This window comes from Epinephelus fuscoguttatus, linkage group LG24, assembly GCF_011397635.1.
Source record: "Epinephelus fuscoguttatus linkage group LG24, E.fuscoguttatus.final_Chr_v1".
Lineage (NCBI taxonomy): Eukaryota > Metazoa > Chordata > Actinopteri > Perciformes > Serranidae > Epinephelus > Epinephelus fuscoguttatus.
Window position 1 is genome coordinate 11,512,541 of NC_064775.1, and position 23,206 is coordinate 11,535,746.

Genomic DNA, 23,206 nt, shown 5'->3' on the forward strand with positions numbered 1-23,206 from the left:
GGACATTCCTTGAGGCAGACTAACTCCCATTCAGATTTACAATTCTTTAAGTTAATGAGTAGAAGAAAATAGCATACTTTGATATGACAACTTCAGTTTTTTCATACATTGGCATATATAATGTCTTGAATGTTCACACACTGACACAGGATATGTAGTGGACAGATCACACTGGAGGTTTCAGTGACATTACTCATATTTTTAATACAACTTTGAGCCTCTGTCACATATTTCACAAAAAAATTTCAGTTTTTGCTTCTGTGTTTTCCAAAGTACATATACACATAACAAAAATATATATATATATAGCTTTGGGAGACATTTGGAGACTATTATTGTTCTGCCACAAGATGGCAGCATTCACATATTAAATGAAGTTTTTATCAGCCTTTGACTCAGTTGAGAAATCCTGACATGAATCATCCACAACAAATCTATTTCACTTTACTTAAAACATAAATACAATAGCAAAAAAAAGTAGAAAAACGCTTTATTCTATGTTCTAGAAATTTCCATGCGAAATCTGCATTCATGCTTTTGTTAGACTGCTTAAATTTCACTACTTCACAATGACGTTTTAATTAGGATTCAGTTAGAAATCTACCAATCCCATAACGGAGAATCATCTTTGGCAAGAATACATGAAACTGAGAAAATACAAATTCATTTAATGAAACAAAAACTGCTGAAATCACACAACAGCTCATGATAAAAACAGTAAAAAAAAAAAAAAAAAAAAAAAGTTCTGTAACACCCTCTTGATATGTTTGTAAGTAAGATGCGTACTTGTACAGCAGGTCAGTTTAGTACAACACTATATTGTAACCATATTTAAAAATAAAACCTTATCAATGGCAGTTTTCTAAAATTGTGTAACCACTTGTCTGTACTTCACAACTGTGGCAACTAGAGATGCAGGTATGCCTCAGATGTGGCTTTCTAGTTACACTGTAAAGACCACCTGAGTAAGGGACTGTACAAAAATTATTGTAAGAGGGAGGGGTGGCCATTTTGTCATTTTTCTTTTTTAAGGGAACACTGTCGAACTCTCTTGAAACACACCTAACATGATCAGTTCCGCATGTTTTCAGTCCTTGAACTCACAAACTTGATCACCTGTTCTTCCAACGCTAACAAGCTGGAACCAAGACACATAAAGCTTTCTTTGCATTTATAACTACATAAAAAAAGCAAATTCCTATACGCATAAAACAGGAAGTTAATGTTTATCAGCCCTTGGTTCAAACACTTAAATTGGCTCATATGCCGTACATTTGGTAATTTCAAATTTCACTTCTAGTTTGTGTAATAGTGGAGGACATGAAATATTTAAATGGGGTACATCATCTAAAATTCTTTACACTTTGCCTCTTTAAATTATTAATGGTTCCAGGACCTGAATAAACTAAATAATGGTTTATCGTGTAGAGATACTGGGTCCACCTGAAGAGTAAAAGAGGCGGAATGCTGAATGCAGTATCAGAATCTATCTATCATCTCAGACGATTTTGCTTGGTACTAGTTTTCCCCTAATTTATCAGCATTCAAACGCAGATACCTGTTTATAGAGACTAGCCACAATTTTGTCCGGACCTTTCTCAAGTTACCAACTGAATTGTAAACAACGAGCGGGGCATGGAAGAGGAAGTCTTGGCCTGGACATCCACTGACTACACCAAAACTCCTGAAATATCGGCCATTGCCCCCCAGAGGCTTTACTGTAATTAAACAATAACTGGTTCTGAGGTTGAGGGGAAGGTCCAAAGAAAATCGTAAGTGCTAATATCGTAGGCAACTGGACTTGCTTGCGTTTCTTGAAGACGTTTCGCCTCTCATCCAAGAAGCTTCTTCAGTTCTAAATTACTGGTACGAAGTTGCAGGCTATAAACCCTGTGTGGGTGGGAACCCTTGCAGAGTCCTAGGGGTCACGTGAGCTCTTAGTTTCAGAGTCGTTAAGGTCACAATGTTAGTTGTTGACCCACCTGGTTCATACCAGTCATTTAGAACTTAAGAAGCTTCTTGGATGAGAGGCGAAACATCTTCCAAGAAATGCAAGCCAGTCCAGTTGCCTACGATATAACACTTAGGATTACCATGACCTGCATGACTGAGAATCTTCACCAAAAAGTCCAAAGAAAATATATATAATACTGGGGAAGGTCTTTTTTAAGATAAGTTTCACCTCCCTCACCAGCCCAATAATTTTCATACAGTTGCTTTTAGTTTGAATTAATGTGACAGCACATTACATTTTCAGTGTTGCAAAATAAAATGTAAAACAAAAGAAGAAGAAACACTCGAGTTTCATCAGTGACAGCAAAAACAACACAAAACCATGTCTGTTGCCATTTTAGCATGTGGACAAAATGTCGCAGGCTGGCTGACTATAATCTGAGCAGCCATCTTTAAGTGCAAGAAGAGACAAAATAAAAATGAAAACCTTTAACTGACAGGAATGCACAAGCCAAGAGGAAGGGTACGTCTACCTCTGCTGATGAGAGCGAAGAAATCTTATTTCAAAGACTCAGTTATGAACTTATGCAAAATTCAGCAGGTTCATTAGAAGTGTAACAGTGACAGTTTTGCATAAATTATACCAGAAGTGAATAGTGTTCGTCCTTAGCTCTGGGTTGAAGCTTCAAACAGAGAAACAGATAACAATAAATTAAAGTCAAAGGCATAAGGAGCAACTACATACTCATTAGTGACGATGCATAGTGCAATAAGGTCGACGACTACAGCTCTACTGGTCGAACATCTGAGGAACTACCAGCTGATTTGTTGAAAAGAGACTCACATACACCTCTGAAATCTCTCAGAGACGAGCCTTCGATACATTCCAAGAGTCTATAAATCATTTATCTCATATGTGCATGCACACATGAGCTCTGCTTTACACCTTTTTTGTCTGGCTCTTCACACACACACACACCTTACAGTGTGTTTCTCACACATTACTGATGTCCTCCAGCCCGTTGCGGCAGTCGTCGTCCGGCAGAGTGAAGCGGATGTGTCGGCTCTTCTCCCAGCCACGGCGGATCTGTGCAAGCCGCCGGGCCATGCAGGGCAGGAAGAGAGCCAGGCGGCCCAGCAGAACTGCCAGGGGAATAATCAGGACCAGTATGAAGGTGGGCGGCAGGTTGAAGTGGTACTGGGCTGAATCAAAGGCACGGTTCCAGCCAAAGAGGAGTGTGTGGAGGGTGGCCATGGACAAGGCACAGTAACCCAGTGTGGACTGCAGGGGGTGAAAGAAGGGCGTCACGGGTTGAAGTAAAGAATACGTACCACTACAATCATCCTGTCCTCCAAATATATGACCCACATGACTCTTCCTGTGTCCAGCCAGTCCACTACATTAGCTCACTGTATTACCACCTACAGCAGAACCTGGGGAAACACACTGACCTACCACTCACGAGCTGACTGAACCCCACTTGTGTATGCATGTGTGTGCGCCATATACTGTCCCTACGGGGCCCGCTAATTAAAAAACTTCCCAAGGTTGAGTCGCGTAGGGGCCAGGGGTTAAAAATAGCCGCATCTTCCTCATTCACACACTGACTGGGCGCAGTGGGTCACAATTATTTCCACTCGACAGGAGTGATGCCTGTTTATTACAGTGCTTTCTAGGGCTGTGCTGAGGAGTTGGAAGCTTTGAATCTTCATACATGACACTGACATTCACATTTTAGATCAACTTTTAAATGCTGTGCGTCGAAGGCTGGGTATCGTTTCAAAAATGACGACACCAGTACACTAGAGTACATTAGTTTAGAAAGTTTTTTCTTCTTAAAAAGCGCTGTATGTAAGAATGTGGCCAAAACAGTTACTGCACTCAAATTCAAAATACTACCGCAAGTCGTGTCCGCCCCCCCTCCCCCACAGATTCGAGGTTGCTAGACAGCGGCATGCTGGAGACTGATTTGTTTGCCCACAGGTCCTTGATCTTCGGTTTTCCAGCAGACCATTCGAGCAAGTCCGACTTCTCTGCTGCTAACGCTGCTGCCGGGATACAGCTGAGGAGGAGCCAGCTGCTAATGCTATGTACTGGGACACTGCTAATGCTGCTTGCCGTGCTGCTGTAGCAGCAGAACTGTAACTGATGCTGAGACTCTACTGACTGTGGGACTGGTCGACGGCGGTGGGTGGCACAACAGGCCAAAACACAAATTCAAAACATAAACATGATTTGCAGACTGTAAAAATGTTTTTTAAATGCGAATATTCTGGCTGTACTATTGTTGTCGGTGAGATCAGTATGTTATATGAACATTAGTCCTTAGTCTCTGTGACATATTAGGATGATTTTACAACTATTTGCTTTAGATTTCTTACATATAGCTCCTTTAATTAACGTGTTTTCATCAAATGAAAATATTCTTCTTCATTCCATATTCACTGGTGTTCAGCCTTTCAAAAAAGACATTTCACTTTGGTCGAAAAACTGCTTGCGGCACACAAAGAAAGGCCCCCATCAGCTCTGACAGTATTACAGTAAAGTCGATCCAAAAAATATAGGTTATGTATCTGCATTTGCTTTCCGTACTGTTCAAATACAGGATTTTGTTTGAGGATTTTTTATTTGTTTTAGGGTGATGACATCATGAAATGAGGACAGACATTTGAAAACCTCAATAGAAGCTTTAAATGTACAAGACATGACATCTGGTACAGCGCTGGTGCTTCCACATAAACGAAAGGAACAGCAGCAATTTAAAAACGAAAAAGAAGCAAACTAATCATTGCCGTTTGATAGCAAGAGCATTCCCAAAGTGCATCTAGGGAACTGCAATAGACATTCGGGGGGATTACGGTGCTTGAACAACAGACATTTTTCACAGCAGACATTTGACCTGTCACAGCAAGAAAAGGACAAATGGAACTACAAGAGCAAGTGGAGAGTGTGTTCATCAGCAGCAAAAAAGCCTTGTGGAATTTAAAGTGGATATATCTATCAACCTGTATTAATCCACTTTTGAAAACAGTCCACAACAAATGCACTCCATCTTCCTGTTTGAGTAACGTGTGCTTAACCAACACTGCCTCGCTGTTTCAGAAACTGTTGCTTTGTTTTTAAATGAAACTATATATTTGTGACCTGTTTCTCAAGATTTATGTCCGCAGCCAAACCAATGGGCTGAGAGCAACAGGCTAACTGAGGAAGTTGCCAAGTATTGCTGGCTTTAGTCTTTGTGTGGACTTCGTTGACCATAACATCAAGTCTGAGATAAGGGCATGATACTCCCACAGCACATTTTTGCCATTTCTGTTCAGTAAAACTTGGCTTGTTTTATGTAATGAAGTGACCACTGTTTGCGTCATTTAAGGGTTTTTTTGTACACAGTTAGTTTAATTATAATAATCACTCCTAACACAAACTACCATATCTCATGTCGCACTCAAAATTAAAACACTGCAATCAACTTAAGACGCCTGTAGTTCTGTTCATTTTTTCCAGAGCAAGAGAGAAAATTTTGTTAGATGGGTTTGTGTTCACGCTTTTTACAAGCATTAACGCCTGGTTCACACTACACAACATTTTTGTCCGTTCCAACAGTCACTTTGTCACATTACGCAATTGTGGTGTCATAAAGTCGTGCGGTGACTTGGCCGACAGACATGACACACTACACGATGGTCCACACCAAATATCCCCAGTCGTCTTTCACGACATATGTGATGTCATCAGGTTATTCTTGTCCTATTTTTATTACTTGTACTATTATTTCAGTCACTGTGTCTGTTCATGTGCCAGCTGAAATGTTGTGGTAACATAAAGAGCGCTACCAGATACCATACGCAAACATGCAAGCCACTGAATCCTCCACAACAAGTTCCTGCAAATGTTTCACAATAAAAGCCTGTTTAGAAAATGAAGTGATTCTCTCAACCAAAGTTATAAGGGGCTTTTAATTTGAAACACATACAGGGAAGTGTTGAGTTTGACATGACAGCACGGTGAATCAACTTTATCAAGGCAAACAGGAGTGGATAAAAAGTAAAAATATAAAAATACAGAGGGATCATTAAACAACGTCATGTTTATTATGTCGTCTGTTTAAAATGAAGGTGGTGGTGAATAAAAGCCACTATTTTCTGATTTTCTTACTTTATGTCTGTCTCCATTATGAAGACGTAACATTGTTTGCTAGCTTGATGCTAATGGCAGTACTCAGCGGGTTGATAAAGTGCCTCTGCTGTTTCAAACCATCATTCTTCCCTTTTTACTCCGTGTGGTAACATCCCTAGAGGAAATATCTAAAAGCCTGAGCTGTTGTTCACAGTGATGGCTGTGACGGGAGCAGTCGTGAACGACAAAAAGAAAATCAAACATGCTAGACTTTCTGTTGGAACGTCGTGAGGCGTCCAAGACGTGGCGTGGGTTGTCCTCTACTATGACATTAAAGGTCATGAAACAATGGATATTAACGTACGACACTCATTGTCGTTCACGACACTGTACGTCGCTGCGTCGTGTTAGAATCGGGCTGATATCATGTAGTGTGAACCCGGCATAAAATCATATGGAATGACAGGTAACTCATTCATCGGACAATTTTGTGATGTCACACTGCATCATCATCATTACACGGACCCGCGTGGGGAAATCAAAGTGTGGTGACTGGTGAGAGATATATATATATATATATATATATATATATATATATATATATATATATATATATATATATAAATTTTTTATTTTTTATTTTTTAAATGTACAGGTCAAGTGGTCAATGTTTTGCCTTTAGTGACGAAGGTAGAATCCGAGTCTATAATTGGTAAATCATGTATGACTGAGGCTCAAGCTCACAACGACACAAGTACGTCTCTGACACATGCACATAAACAAGTATGCACACACACGAACACACTGTCCTGCAGCAAGTATAGATGTGCCGGGCAGAAAGTTGCTCCTCATCGTGCCGCCTGTCAGCACATGACTAATCTGACGGCCACCGGATTAGCTGAACGGATAGATGAAAGGGAAGAAGGCAGCACCGACGGACCGCCAGTCCTGGAGAAATGAAGGCCACGATGGGGGGGACGTTAAGGAGGCGAGGAGAGCAGGAAGTGTGTGAGTCACTACACTTCTGATGGCTTTGTCACAGCCCAAGTTTAACGCCAAATCTGGGGCAGCAGCAGGAGTGCAAACACACTGTCTGTATGTGCCATGTGAACATGTTGGGGAAACAGTGTGCATCTGTCTACACATCAGCGTGATGCCTGCGTCTGCCTGTATGTTTATGTGTCAAGTGTCATGACTGTCTGTCAATCTTTGGCCTTTGTCTGTATTCATCACATATGTCCTTACCCGGTATCCAAGAGGAATAGGAACCCATGATTTTGGCAGGATATATTCAGACGAAAAAGGGTGTTTTGTTTCTTTATATAACTCACACGTAACGCCTGCATGTGTGTGTGTGTGTGTGTGTGTACCTGTATAAAGCTGAACTCTCTCCAGTTGACAGCGTTGGCCACTGAAGGCAGCGAGGTGACAGCCAGCAGAGAGAGCAGCCCGAGGGCCATGATGCCCACTGAGAGGTACAGCTCCATCCTCCACACCTCCTCGTCATTCCACAAGTCCTTCGTCCCCCCCTCCTCCATCTGGACATCATAAAATAAACAACAATATCCTCAGTGTGTTCAGAGTAAGGTATTTAGCAGACACTACATAGGTAGCAACAATCAGGTCCTCTGCTTCTTTCTCTTACCTGTTTAAAAGCCAGGAGCAGTTTGTAGCGGGCAGACTTCCTCATGGGGAGACACAGACTATAGATGGCGTGAAGACCCGCACACAGGAAGCTACACAGCCCAAACTGCTTTCTGCTGGTCAGCCACCGGTCCAGCCAGTTCGGGAAGCGATTGTACTTTGTGCCCCACCACAGCTGGAGGAAAGCGGCACACAAACCAGGCAGATAGACCAGAGAGAGCATCACCAAGGCCACGGAGGGAAGCGTGACATTGACCATCTCGATAGGCATTTTGTAGAAAACGCTCTTCTCTGCTTTGACGTAGGGCTGCAGGACGTCGCGGAGGAAGTTGTACACGTAAAAGAAGAGGAACAGGATCAGAGTGCAGAGGACTGGGAGGCGCCAGGAGGGAAACAGAAAGAGGGGGAGGTTTTCGATCTCCAGAGAAGAGGAGAGCAGGCCCATGTCGATGGGGACGAAGCCCATTCTACGACAGAGTTGCATCACCGAGCTCTTGGCCTTGCTGCTGTTACTGCACAGGAAAATCTGGAGGAAAAGAATTCAAATTCATTCCAGATCAGAAGTATCACTGGACCTTCATGAATCTACACCACAAGTAACAGTGGATGTATCCTACCTGTCTGCTTCCATCCCGAGGCCCCCTCTGGAGGGTCCAGGCTGATATGGTGTTAAACCCTTTGACGACAGTGCTCTCTGGAAACAAGTCGGCCAGCTGCTCGGCATGCGAAGGCCCGTCGCGGTTGATTCTCAGACCGTTGCTGACATCCACCAGCGTCTTTCCAGCTAGTGCTGGCTTCAGCTCCACCAGCGTGGAGTGGTGCTCCGGGAACACAGCGACAAAGACAAGGTCTGCCTGGCTGGCTGCCTCCATCTGGGATGTCACCTGGAGGACAAAGATAGAAATGGCTATACTTTATATGCAAATTTTTGGCTGGTTAACATTTGATTAGATAGAGCTACACAACCAGTTACCAACAATAAAAAGGCACGCACATACATACACGTCCACCCCATACTGTACGAACTTCAGTCGCTAATTTTTCTGTGTTTCCATTGTCCCAGGTTAATTATTGTCTTTATGAATTGAAATGTATTAAAAGCATATTTTTGCGCGTAGGTAACCCCCCCACCCCAAAAAATAGGGCTCCCCTAAAAGCCAAGGTGTAATTTGAACACTGAATTTTACTATGCACTTAATGTTTTTCGTGTCAATATATTGAACATTGAATTACATAATTCTTTACATTAAATGATGTCTAAATGATCTCAGTGTTATTCCTTATATTTTGTATTATGTATAGCAAATATGAGCTTTTCTTAGTTCCTCGATTAATTTCATAAGAAAACTGTGTGTGTCATGATGTCTAATACAAGAGCATTGCCCCAGAAGACATGCCGCTCTGACAGTTTTAGAATATGAATTGGAATATACAGTATTTAACCACATTGTCAGTCAAATTGTGAGGGATGCATTGATATTTTTGGAAGATGTCAGTATGAATTATGATTCCTTCTGAGGGTGAAAATATAGAAACTTAAAAAATGTCTGTGAATGACTTTATTCTGTTCGCATACCACAACTGACTCTCATCTTTAACTGAGTTTATGTGCTGTGTATCTATTCAGACTAATAACAACAGTTATTATGCCTTGCGGATAAAGTCAGAGTAAATATATAATTATCACAATGGGGGGAGGAGGAACAAAAACACTAATTATACAGTGGTGAGTGTCAGTGTCACTGTGTGTGTCACCTCGGCCTCTTCAGGGAACAAAGCCACAGAGCGTTTGGGGTTTCGACTCCCCACCACCACTTGGTAGCCGGAGGCCACCAGCCTTCTCGCCAGCGAACGGGAGAAGTCACCCGTACCCAGGATGCCAACAACTGGAGCGCCTGCTTCAGACATGGAGGCTTCGAGATGTCTGGAGCCTCCTCCTTGGATTAAAGGCCTCGCCATTTCATCAGGCATAATGCACTGATGAATCTACAGAGAGGGGACATGATCATTAATTTGGTTTATGTTTATTTCTATCAAAAAAAAAAAAAAAAAGCTTCCTAAGTTGCAAAAGCAAAGATCTTTAAATTCGACATTAAGATGTTGATATTAACGTATTTACTCACAGACTCTGTTAGATGTAGACTTTACAGGCTTGTTTTTTCATCCAACATAAGACCTACAATGAAACATGCAGTTTACATGCAGTTCTACCTGCCCTTTGTGTGCTCTAGGATTTCCATTATCTCTGTGTCTCAGTCGACATGTCCTAGATCTGCACAGTAACTCAAAGCAATTGGTGGCCATCCAATAATAGACGAAAAAGTATGTTACGCACCCTGAAGACAGCAACAGTCAAATCCGTAACCAGTCAATCCAGCTGGCTCAGAAAACATACCATAATCAAACAAGTCTGTTATTAATGCAAAATCTCATTTAGAAAACAGCTAATTTCGACACACCCCCAGCGCGCGGTTACTTAGATTAGCGGTGGAGATAGTAAAAATGTGCTCCTTGAAAAAGTGCTGCTTTAATAGTCATGCAGCTATACGCCGAATTTACCAGAAGACCCCGACTCTTCATAAACTGTTTCAATTATTGTTGCTCAATCTACTACAGCTGACCGCTCAGCGATAAAACATTAAAATGGGAGAAATCCGTACTGACATTTTCTGTAAGAGAGCAATGTGCCACCTTGCTTCTTGTCCTTGACTGAACTCGCGGAAACTTTACGTCCGAATAAAGTTCCTCTTCTTCACACACAGGACGACACAGCCAAACATACGTTTACATTTAGATAAAATACTACCTTACATTACATAATTTAGCCTCTGTTGGTACTTTAAGCGATGTTTTTCCAACTAACTTTCTGTTTTACTCACCCAGCTCGTCCGCTCTCCGTTAACTGGAGCGTTTCTTCTTCCTGATAAGATGACGCACAGCCATAGCCCCGCCCCTACCACGCCCACACGTGCGCGCAGAAGATAAAACAGAGAGACGGCAGCGCGCTAAAACACTATGAATATCATTTAAAGAATAAATAAATACGTTTTCAAAAACACTTTATTTATATTGCATTCTTCTAAAGCATTAGTAAGTACTTTAGAAGAGTGGGGAAAGGTGTAAAGCCAACAAAAAAAATTTAATTAAAAAAAAACCCATAATAATATGGTATGAATAAATAAGTAAGTGTCCAATACTTTGATTTAAAACCAATTACATGCAAAACTAATGACACTCCCATCACATTTAGCTGCCCCCTTTATTTAGTTACAATTCACTACTACACCATATTGTTTTTGAAAATTAAAAGTTGAATTACACTAAACAATAATTTAATGCAACACTAATGTTTTTGCTCCCATTTTTTACAGGTTAAACACCTGAGACTTTTTATGTAGTCAGTAGATTATATTTCTCTCATATTTTGGTAACAAATTTGTTAAAATCATGTCATATAAATTAATCATTGATACACAGGTGTGCCTTGGGACGGTCACAATAAAAGACCACTCTAAAATGTGCAGTTTGATGACACAACACATCGCCACAGTTGTCCTAAGTTTTGAGGGAGCCTGTCATTAGCATGCTGACTTACAGGAGTGCCCACCAGAGGTGTTGCGCGTGAGTTTAACGTTCACTTCACTCCCATAAGGGCCGTTTCATAGTCGAAGCAAAGGAACTCGTACGGACACACCCCCATTTATATGACAGTTCTAGTGCCCTGCACTCTAGTAAAATAGCAGTACTAGCTAGCTACGGCAGTACTGGCTAGCCGGAATGTACCGGTGACTCTGCCACCCCCTATTATGTGAGCGATGTATTCCATTTCAAGTGTCACCCGCGTCGCTTGCGTTCAATGTGTTGACTATGAAAGGAAGTGTGTTGCTCGCGTCGCTTGCATCTCTTGCTCACATTGCGTGCATCGAGTATGAAACGGCCCTAAGACGTCTCCAATGTCATTTCCCTGAACTTGGCAGTACATCCAACCAGCCTGACAACCACAGAAGCTGGTTATAATGACAAATTGCTGTCAGGTCAATTGTTGCGTCAGCTGTTAGTGTGGCTGGTCTCAGACGATCTTGCAGGTAGGGATGCTGGATGTGGAGGTCCTGAGCTGGTGTGGTTACAAGTGGTCTACGGTTGTGAGGCTGGATGGATGTACTGCCAAATTAGCAGAAACAACACTGGAGATGGTTTATGGTGGTGAAATGAATATTCAGTTCACAGGCAACAGCTCTGGTGCATCAGCATCTTGATGTGCCACAGCTGTCAGTGTTTTAACAAATATTGTGCACAAAATTTAAGAGAAAATATCAAGTGCATAAAAAAAGATCTTTAATTTAAACCAGTGAAAAATGAATGCAAAGCCAACAGTGTCACATTTGAATTTGAATTTTGGTTCAGTATAATTTTCATAGTGTCTCATTAGAGATAGACTTTTAATAGTAGTTCCCCCCTTGACTCCATCTGCTGCTGTTGGTGTATATTGGATAAACTGGCCTTGGGATTAGAACAAAAAAGCAAAAGCAAAATCGTGTTAAAAAAGAAGTCTGACCGCGGGTTACACACTGTCAACATAACTTCATCAAGTCTGCCTTTGCCACTTGCAAAAGGTTGAACCCCCCTGGCCCTCTGCGCTGCATCAGTGTCACCACACACAAACACATAACCCAAGCACACACACATACACAGTGCATACATGCCACCCTCACTTTCACTCTCTTCAGGCCATGGCCTTGTGTTTGTTTACAACTCTTAAGGTCACAGTCCTTGACAAACATGTATGATTTTGAGATTTTACATTCATAGGTATCGATTGCTGGTGTCTCCCGGTGTGGTAACCCATTAATCTTACAAGTCAATTCAACTGAACTTATTCTGATCCTGTGGCGACAAATTTCAGCTCACGACTCTCCCTGAAGTGAGCCTGGTGAACTGGACTGGAAATGTTAAACTACAGCAGCACACAGCAGGGTCTCATAACCTTTCCTGTTCCTTGATGCTGTTTTGAAGTCCATAGATTATCATTAGCCCAGCAATTAGAGCGTCGGATGGGAGATATTAAAGCAGAGCAGTGAAGGCATGGTCATAAACGGTTAGCCTGAGGTGGACAGGTACAGCTATGTTAACATCTGACAGGACTTCACTGTCACAGTGTTACATGGAGGAAGACAGTTGTTTCTGTGCTTTCAAGGGCAGAGGTGTTTTCAGTGGCCTTCATCAGGGATTAGGGACACATGTTGAGACAGGAGCTGATGTTGCAAGTTCTTACTGCTGTATTGTTGTGGCTCAGTTAAGGTTTCCCACACAGAGATACAGTAATACTCTGTGACATTTTACACTGAAAAAACACAGTATATTTTGCTGATCTTATATTAACATGGGACACTGTTCAGTCTGTTTTAAAATCATAGTAATTATCAGTCGAGGTAGGTTTATCAGTCATAGACTAATTACAGGGTTGCAATCACCCTTTATGGTGGCCATGGGCCTCTCTTCGGTGGATTTAACAGTGCATATTTAGCAGTACTTTAAAGGTCCAGTGTGAAGGAATTAGGGGGATATATCAGTGGAAATGGAATGTAACATAATATATAATGGGGATGTGCATGATTAGTCGTCTAAATGATTAATCATCCGTCGGCACCAGAAATATTAGTCAGCTAAACCAATCAGTGTTTTATTCATGTACAAGGCTGCTTAACTGTCATGCAGCTGCCCGCCACTTGTGGGGGCTACAGAGCCGTCAGACAGCAGTCCCCCTCCCCACGGTAACGCTCGAGTAGTCTGGAGTTTTAAAACAGCACAGTGGAAAATTGGAGAGATGTCCTCTCGCAAAACCAGCGCAGTTTGGCAGTTCTTTGATTGAGAAAATGAAAACAAGGTAACATGTAGGCTGTGTCAGAAAAAACTGGCATATAATCACACAACTGGAGCAATGCAACAGTCGACAAGGAAATTAGTCGCCAGGAACATCCCTGATATATAGCTTTCATTCATGTGTAATCACCTGAAACTAAGAATCGTAGTGTTTTCATTACTTTAGAATAAACCATTCACTTCAACATAAGGAGCAGGTCGTCTTTTATAGAGTTCACCATGTTGTTTCCACAGTAGCCCAGAATGGACAATACAAACACTGGCTCTAGATAGGACCATTCGCGTTTTTTGCATAACTGCATTGGCCACCGTAGTTCTCTGAAACACTTGGCCCATAGGAAAAGTATCAGTTGGTGGCAACCTCATTACTGGATCCTACCAAATCAGCACACGAGACGTTTAAGTAGATCAAAAAACATCTTGCTAATCCAGCTAAAACATTAAAATGCTACTTACGTGTTTATGCATCAATAATATTAATTATAATAATATTAAGTACTCTCAAAAGGTCAATTCTGTATGAGTTTACTTTTGATACACTTTCCTGTGAATTCCTCATGCTTAACTAGGCAATTTGAATCCAGCACCAGAATGGCGGACTCCGCCACTGCCAATTCAAATCAACTTTACAGGGATCGAAATACACTGAATAGCTATTACATAAAAAAGGCATTAAACAGCACAATGAATGGGGTTTCATCTCATGGAAATGTAGATTCTAACTTTCATTATATTTTATTGTTAATAATTCTTTACTTTTCCGGGGCGTCAGTGGGTAAGTGGTAGAGCAGGCGCCCCATATAAAGGCTGTTGCCGCAGCGGCCCGGGTTCAAATCCAGCCTGTGGACCTTCGCTGCATGTCACTCCCTCTCTCTCTCTCCCCCTTTCACGCTTGTATGTCCTATCAAATAAAAGCTAAAAATACCCAAAAAAAATCTTTAAAAAAAAAATTCTTTACTTTTACTTAAATAACACTTTGAATGCTGGAATTATACGTCACAGTATTTTACAGTGCTACTTTTTCAAAGCGTTTGCACTGTATGTGTGGTCTCAAATTGGTGAAGACTTTTGTAATTGCTTATTTTTTGTTTATTTGAATGTGTTTCCTTAAGTGGTGGTTCTTTGAGCTCTTACGGCCACCATACTTCTTGTCCACTTCTTAAATTTCTCTCGATTACTGCACAAAAGCACTCACAATGTTTCAGTGTTCACCTGATTAGATACCATTTAAGGCAGCTAATGATGGGCTGATTCATTTGTCTCACCGTATGGTTCGTGCGTATGACACAGCAGTCCACTAGCATGCAGCATGATTAGAAGCAGGGCAGCGCCGCGGGGCGGGATAATCTCAGCAGCTGCAGTGCATAATGTGGACAGTGTGTCGTGCATGGCTCACCATAGCCTTAAGATACAGTTCACTGTACTAATCCTGAGTAAAGGTCATTTCTGCAGTCATGTAGCGGACGCGGGGAGCAAGCACAATGTTCTTCTCTGCATGATTATTTTCAGGGTTTTGTTTTTGCAAATGATTACTGTATCCAGTGAATTTGATTTAATTTCCAGTTTTGCCAGGACTGTCCTTTTTGACCGGGCTCTCCTGACTTGCCGTGCTCTTTCTCACCTTCAGACATGAGCAGCCCGTCTGGAGCCATGTTCTGGGGAGTTAAAGCTGAGCTGAGCACGAGTTGAAATTGCTTAGGGGCTGGAGAGGGGAGGGGGCGTCTTCTGCAGTGTAGGGCTTCAGCTAAGCCTTGTCTCCGGCCTCTGAAGATTTCTCAACATCGCCTTGAGCTCTAAAGCCTCTGTTGTGGATGTGGGGCCTGCGCTCCAATTCCAGGTGCTTAGTTCCCAACCCGCTCTCTTGAAGTATTTCAGGTCCTTCGGGGGGAATTTTTGAGCTTGAGGACAAAATCAATAGACGCTTTTATTTTCGATGAGCAAAGACTCTCTTCATTGAGTGTCTCAAAAGCTTGCGCTCTTTTGAAATAACCAATGAAAGGCATTAGTAATAGTCTCATTCAGCTGATGTGCTCATGGACCGCACGACTAGAACAAGTGCACTGTGGCCTCACTGGAAAACACAAAAAAGAGGCTAAAGAGGTATTTAAGACAAATCTGTATGCAATAGAGTCATGATTGTCTGTGCACAGGATGAATTTTAATTTGCTGGAGAATCGAAATTCAAGGCCCGTGGCTCTCCACCTCGTGAAACAAGACATCAAATATGTCCCTGCAGCTGGGGAGCTCGGAGCTGAAGGTGTCGACAGCCGTCAGACATCTCTGGTCCATTTCCTGCATATATTATCTGCCCCCCCCCCCAGCCCCAGTCCCAGCCCCAGCCTCACCCCCACCCTCTGTCTGCTTCTCTTGCTCCCCTTCTCTCTGCATGTGTGAGTGTGTGCAGTTGGTCATTTGATGTCACCATAGTGAACCTGCCCTCAGCTATTGGCTCTGACTTTGAAAAGACCCCTCGTGGGCTGAGTCAAATATTTGGATTCATTCAGTTGCTGTGAATCTGATTTTAATCTTTATTTTTGCTTAAAAATAAAAGTTAATTTATGCCTGTTGATTTGGGGAATCTATTGGGTGCGATTATGATGAGATATTTCTGGACATTCACCACAATAATCTCCTCAACTCAGAGAAAGCGTGAGGCTGTAAAGGGATTTCATGATGCCCAAAAAGATTAAAATATTAATACATTTTAAACACTGACTCATCATAAGATTAGACAGGTTAGACACAAATCCAAATCCCCTTTCTTAAAACAGAGGAATTAATAGATCTGCTTAGAATTCCCACAGGGAGAGGGGTGAATAAATTGTATGGTAAGCTTTTAATGTATTCCACCTATAGGAATACATACATAAATGTCTCTCCGTTGAGATTTATGAAAATAAATATGCTCTCATTTGGCATTTTCAGGCTATGTATATATGCATGGGCATTCAAATATACGATTGAGATTTTTTAACATATAAATATTCAGTATTCTTTGCTGAATCATAATAAATATTTAGTGCATATGCTGAATAAAAATTGCGCAGACTTAAACTTTTACGCACAGGCTGCACCTGGTCCTCATGTCAAGGCAGTCAAACTGAAATGCCTGACTTCCTGTTGCACATTAGAAAATAAAACCCTTGTTGACCATCTGGTTTTATGTCAGATCATAGGTGTCGATTTCAGGGTGACGCAGAGGACACGTCACTCTCAATATTTAGAACACATGTGCTATTTATTTGACAATTTGTGTTAGGTCTGGCCCTGCTTGCATCTGGGTATGTAAATCTATCACAATGCATCATATGTTATAAAGTGATCGGTTTCAGCGTTAAATCTTAAATGTGATGGCCTGCTGACATCTGACTGCAGAGTCTCTGTCAGACGTGATCCGTGTGGAGCCTGAGCTTATTAAGAGTTACCTGCAGTTTTGGCTCTGACCTGCGCAGCTAACGGTGCATATTAAACACCGCAGTGTCGTTAAACAGTGCTGATGATATGCATATTCTTTTACATATTGTCTCTATGCATGAGCGCATCCCGCACTGTTTTAATTTGAAGGCCCTATCTCCTATCTTCCGGTCTTATCCTCACTGCCTTTGACAGCTGGCTGCAGCTGGACGCCGCTGTCCGCGCGCACCTCTCCATCCAGCCAGGACGCGCTCCCGCTCCCCGGTCACAGCCGCTGCCCGGGGCTTGAAGCCACCAATTAGAGGAGCTGAACCCGAGAGATGCGCACTTAATTAACTTCATCTCTTTCCTTTTTGCCGTCCTCAAAGCCCCTCTGTCCTCCGTCACAATTCCCCTCCAGAGCGGCTCCGCGGGTTTTCTGTCATCCGTTCGTCCCCGAAGCGCGCGGAGGAAGTGGCCGGTGGTCTTCCTGGTGAGCGCCGTCGCGATGGTCCTGCTGGCTCTGGCCGTCGCCGTCCCGCTGCTGCTGCTCCGCACCTCCGAGACCTCCGCTCATTACTATGAGATGATGGGCACCTGTCGGATGGTGTGCGACCCGTACACCCCGAAACCGGGAAGCGCCACCGCCATGGAGGTGATCCAGAATGTGAATGGGGTAGCTCCGCATCCGCCCATGGCGCAGGGGAGCCGCGGGGAGCCAGGGCGACCGGGTAAACCGGGATCAAGGGGCCCACCGGGAGAACCAGGACCCCCAGGTCCGAGGGGGCCACCGGGAGAGCGCGGCGACAGTCGACTCGCCTTCCCAGCGATAACCGGACTTGGTGGGGGTGAGAACGCTGAACCGGACGGTGTGAACTCCACAGGCAACAGTTACAGGATCGCTTTTTACGTGGGTCTGAAGAACCCGCATGAGGGATATGAGGTGTTAAAGTTTGACGACGTGATTACAAACTTAGGGAACCACTACGACGCGAGCACCGGGAAGTTCACCTGCCATGTGTCCGGGATCTATTTCTTCACCTACCATGTGTTGATGCGGGGAGGAGACGGCACCAGCATGTGGGCCGACCTGTGCAAAAACGGACAGGTAGGAGCAGAGATGAACATGAGTGCCCCGATCCCAAAACGGCTTTACTTGAGGGGAAACCAGTCCAATTAATAAAACAACCAAATATTATAGTATTATGCCATCATCGCAGCCCAAATTAAATAGAAATCTGAATTTTACGCAGGAAAAAGCGCACAAAATCGCACAAGTTATTCTCCTTAACACGATTTATATAACTGTCTTTTCCTACTATTTACATGTGATGATTCCAGGGCAACATCTGTGATATTTTTAGTCATATCTGAGCATGTGTGCATACTCAGTTTGTGTGTGTAAACCCTGTTTGGATTCGTGTTTCCTCCCAGATGCCAACAGCTCCATGGAGCAGCTGGATGAGGGGTCAGATATGTGTCTCACCATTATCAGTGTTCATTAAAGATGCTGCAAAGGGACTCAAATTTGGATAAGTGTCTGGGTCAGAATGTATTTTTTATTACTGATCTTAAATAATTAGTGGTGGGTTTAACCTCTAACTATCCTCTATTTTTAAAGCTGCACCACTGCTCACTGTGCCTCTCAGGCACACATGAACTTTTCTGCTTCTGTATATTCTGCTTCTAACACTTATCACAGGAAGTCTCGTCCCCTTTCCCCCCCAGGTACGAGCCAGTGCCATAGCTCAAGACGCAGACCAGAACTACGACTACGCCAGCAACAGCGCTGTGCTGCACTTGGACTCTGGAGACGAGATCTACGTCAAACTGGACGGCGGCAAAGCTCACGGAGGCAACAACAACAAGTACAGCACCTTCTCCGGCTTCATCTTATACCCCGATTAAACCACACGGCAGCAGCTCCATGGACAGTGATCACAGCTGAAAACTGTTTCCATTAAAGTGTACGGTCCAATATGTTTCTCCTCTTTTGAAGATAGGTGCCACAACACACAGGCTTATCTGTATGTTCTGTTCATTTAGTGAGGGACCCTTTGTGTGTTTGGTTTCACTTAAGTTCAGATGCTCTACTGTCATCAGAGTATCTTACAACTGCAGACCTACAGTAACACCCCATGTACGCTCTGAGCTGAGAAAGTCGTGTTTCCTAAGTTTACTAAATTGCTTTGGGGAAATGAGCTCCAGTAAAGGTCTTACTGGCTGCTCAGTGTGTGTGTGTTAACGGTATCTAATATTTCAGACTGGCCTGATGAAAGAAATCCATTAAAATCGAGAGATAAACTAAAAGTCAGAGCAGCTGTTTTCAGAGTACACCTTGGCCAGCGGTGTTTGGACCTAAGGCCCGGTCACACCAGTTCATTTCAATGGAATCGCCATGATGAGATGATTCTCTTGTGGGGAAAATACAAATATTTTAAAGATATTTTAACCTTTGTGAACTATGACTCAGTGGAAATCTCAGAGTTCAAGAGTTGTGACGTGTTTGCTGACATTTTCAGAAATAGCAGAGGTCATGAAAGTCCATTTTTCAGTGGACGGTTAGTTAATATATTGTAATGTTAGTCATATATTGTTTTTCTTTGTAATTTTATATGTCTGAGGAAAATGTCGGCATTCCCAGCAGCCGTATCTTTTTCCTATTTCATTATGTCTCAGCATTTCCTGCTTGATGTTACTTGCTTGCTAATATGTCACTATGTCATCAAGCTTCTACAACCAAGCCCCCAGGAAGTGCACTGGGCTTTAAAGTCAGTTTTCCTTGTGGCCAAGCAGTGGAATTACAACTTCTGGATCCATCTGGGATGCCATGGGACACAAAAAAACAGTTTTCCATTGACTTACATTGTAAAAGAGACATCTGTAAATCAGTGGTTAAATTTTTTTTCAGTGTCACAACTATCGATTTGATGCATTCAGTCCGATAACATTTTAGAAGTATAGAAGAGCCGCAATAATTTCATCCCCATTCAAGTTAGCGGAGAGCTAAACGAAGATTAGCCAGTCTGGCCGGTGGAAATTAGCCACTATGCTCTATGGACCCACCCAATCAGAAGACAGTCAAACTCTTTTGGCTTTATGTGCAACTGAGCAACTTTCATCGGAGTGACCAGGGCATCTCCAGTTCTATTTATACATCCACGAGTTGTGCAGATCAAACACTCTCTGGTGTGACCAGGCCTTTATTTGGTAACTAAACTACCGACATTCTGAGCCACATGATTTTAAAAAAGCCCGATCTCCAGTTATTTTTCTTTCTTTTCTTTTTTGCTCCAAAGCAGAACGAGCAACAACTCAAACAGACATACTGTAGCCAATGTCTTTCTCCCCATGATTCACCTGCCACACACCTGAACTGGATAAGCCAGGCCTGTTTCAGATGATACGATCAGTTGGTGCGATGACGTCAGTGGAACACATTAGATAAGATGCAAACAATCTAGGCCATCTTGATTGCTATAGCTATAGCAAAACCGTGGTGCTTTGAGTCGTGTTCAGTGTTTCACTCAATAACCCAATAGCCGCACATGAGAGATACAAACGGAAGTGTTGCATCAATATTGTATCAGTTATATTTTGTTGTCATATATGCAAATAAATATTGTTTGACAAAAAAGTTTGTGTGAAAAGTGAATCCAAGTGGAGGCAATGGATTGTTGTGTAATCTAATGTCAGAGCTACATGTTTCTGCGAGCAATTTGTCTGTTTGTATTTTGCTCCTCAGGATCAGACTCTGGCAAGAGAGTGTCAAGTGCACGCCGCCTCACAGGGTCCTGGAGCATCCCTGGAAGTCCTTTGTTTTGCTGTAGCTTGCAGACTTTTTCGTCAGTGAGCCTCATTCTGGGCTGGTTTGTACTGAAATCACATTTTTATCCTATCAAGTATGTCACATTCTGTTTATTCCAGTCCATGGCAAATTCTACTTGTTGCAAATGCCCATCAACAAATCATTGGTGTATTAGTTGATCAACAGTAACTGCTTTTCTTTGTCATATTTTGTTTTTGACAGTTGATCAGACAAAACCAGCAACTCAGAGATGTCACCCTGGGCTCTGAGAGATTGTGAGGGGCATTTTTTCCACTTGTTTTTGACATGTCAGGGGCTAAAAATAGATGTATTGAAATTCAAACTGATGGAAAAGCAAAACAGTTTATAGCTGCATTGCTAGTCCTATGTTATTCAGAGGCAGTGCTGTGTAAGAGACTACATTTAATAAGCAACTAAGCAATTAATTACTATTATAACTTAATGCTTTTATTTTGAAGGAGAGCTTAGTGGCACAGAACATGAATACATCCTCTGCGTCTCCTCAGATATTCTCAGGTATAAATGTGGGGAGAGGCCTGTGGCTGCCGGCTCCTGTGTTTCACTTCTGATTAACTTGTATTAAGATTTGCAAATGCTCTCGCAGACTCAGATATGGCTGTAAGCCTTCATTAAGATGATGGCTGTTTTGTTTAATTTATTATTTCTTTTTATCCCATCCCCCCAGGAACACACACACACACACACACACACACACACACACACAAACAGCTGTTTACACACCACCCCTGTCAATTTAAATAGAAATCATGGAAAACAAATATTAGGTGTCTGGTTAGATAAACCTCTATTAAGGTGTTGGCTTATTCTCCCGCACTCTACAAACTAACTGTCCTCCTCAGAGGGGATTGTGTTGTTCTTGAGCTGCTCGGTGAAAAAAGAGGTGGATTGTTGTTTCTACGGCTGATGAAAATGGTACAGTTCGTGATTCATTAGTCTTGGATAGTATGGTTTTGGTTTAGTTTCTCTATTCGCTACAAAGGAGGCAGTGAATGCCACATTCATGGAGAATAAGCCAGGATGAAATTAGAGTGTCCACAGGTGTTAACAAGTTAAATTGAAGACTTTTGACGACATTTCTCACACTTCAAATGGAATTTAAGACCAGATGATGGAAATACTCTCAAAAACTCTAATGCAGTTGTTTTAGATTTCCTTCATTTTCAGGCTGGATTTTGTGGATTTGGAGCTTAATGTTGTGCCTGGGGCACGTCATGTATTAATGATACTCGTTACCTGGAGAGGTTGGAAAAAGATATACGTTTCTTCCCTGTCCTTGAGATATAGCCTACTGAATGTATACACATGCTGCTTTTGCTTTTTTAATGATTAGAACAGTGAAACAAAGACCGACCCTGCTGTACAGGAACCAGTGAAGGGAAGCAGGGAAACTCTGCTGATATTCAACCAGCTCTGTGTCATCGCTTTGTGCAAAGATTAAAGGTGTTTGGCTTCCCCCATCTGCACACACTGTGATGTCACACAGCTGGTTCATTATCAGCAAAGTTTCCCTTTATATTCATTGTCTTGTGTGGTGATCAGCAGTGATGTGGTGGTTCACTTTTACACTGTGATCTGTAGCCTATAGTTCGGCTTTAGCTTCTAACTATCTTTGTCTTTTTAACCTGTTGTTGCTGCTGAGTCAGTTTGACATCCTGGATATATCCTTCAAACACAGACTGTAGACCCCTCTGTCTGCTTCTCTCTGGAATCACTCTTTCATTTTTCCAAAAATAAGATAATATTTCTTCAGGGAGTGCAGTTAGTTACAGTGTGGGCTCCATGCTTACTCCACCCGCTTGTCGGACCATCACAAAGGGGCGGGGCTTAACAGAGGGTCAATGCTGACTAAGTACATTAACACAAGTACTGAACGAGGACAAATTTACTTGAGTATGAGTGTGGGCTCCATGCTTACTCCGAAAGTTTGTTCCCCTGTCAAACCATGACCATTTGATAAGATGTAACACCACTTTTGCATCACTTTTTTGTGCATTTATCAGAAGAAAGAATAACAGGAATAAAGCTGGCACTGATTTTGTTTTCAGTCACGTCCCACGCATCCTTATTGTCTACACTTACTAACGTGGCAGTAAATTTATTCATTTATTTTTTTTTTGATAACCCTTATCTATCTGATACAGTTCAGGTTTTATTTGCCTCCATTTCCACCAGTTTCCTCATATTTCATTGCTAATTATACATTATAAATATATTAGATTGTTGTTATCTCACATAAATATAAATAAAAAGCACACCTGTTCTTGCAGAATAACATCACTAAGTATGTGAGGACATTCTTTCATGAATGAACAACGGGAGGTATGTTGGAAACACTGAGCCCTTTTTTGATCGCGCAGTGACAAGTGCAA

The 23,206-nt window shown here is 42.3% G+C and overlaps 2 protein-coding genes across 3 annotated transcripts; one reads left to right on the plus strand and one right to left on the minus strand.

Annotated features, from left to right (window-relative positions):
- Window positions 1-184: 184 nt before the first annotated feature.
- On the minus strand, window positions 185-10,641 carry LOC125884678 (metalloreductase STEAP3-like). 2 transcript variants are annotated; one of them, XM_049569772.1, is made up of 7 exons: window positions 10,594-10,641; window positions 9,838-9,890; window positions 9,470-9,700; window positions 8,332-8,598; window positions 7,716-8,240; window positions 7,441-7,608; window positions 185-3,235 (listed from the first exon to the last, which is right to left on the minus strand). In XM_049569772.1, the coding sequence occupies exons 3-7, from the start codon at window positions 9,683-9,685 to the stop codon at window positions 2,948-2,950; spliced, it is 1,464 nt and encodes a 487-aa protein (XP_049425729.1). In that variant the 5' UTR covers window positions 9,686-9,700; window positions 9,838-9,890; window positions 10,594-10,641; the 3' UTR covers window positions 185-2,947. The 2 variants fall into 2 exon arrangements, with proteins under 2 accessions (XP_049425729.1, XP_049425730.1); XM_049569773.1 differs by lacking the exon at window positions 9,838-9,890 and having other exon boundaries at window positions 10,594-10,624.
- A 6,578-nt stretch (window positions 10,642-17,219) lies between these two features.
- On the plus strand, window positions 17,220-20,545 carry LOC125884794 (complement C1q-like protein 2). The gene is made up of 2 exons (XM_049569993.1): window positions 17,220-18,095; window positions 18,716-20,545. The coding sequence occupies exons 1-2, from the start codon at window positions 17,496-17,498 to the stop codon at window positions 18,893-18,895; spliced, it is 780 nt and encodes a 259-aa protein (XP_049425950.1). The 5' UTR covers window positions 17,220-17,495; the 3' UTR covers window positions 18,896-20,545.
- The last annotated feature ends 2,661 nt before the right edge of the window (window positions 20,546-23,206 follow it).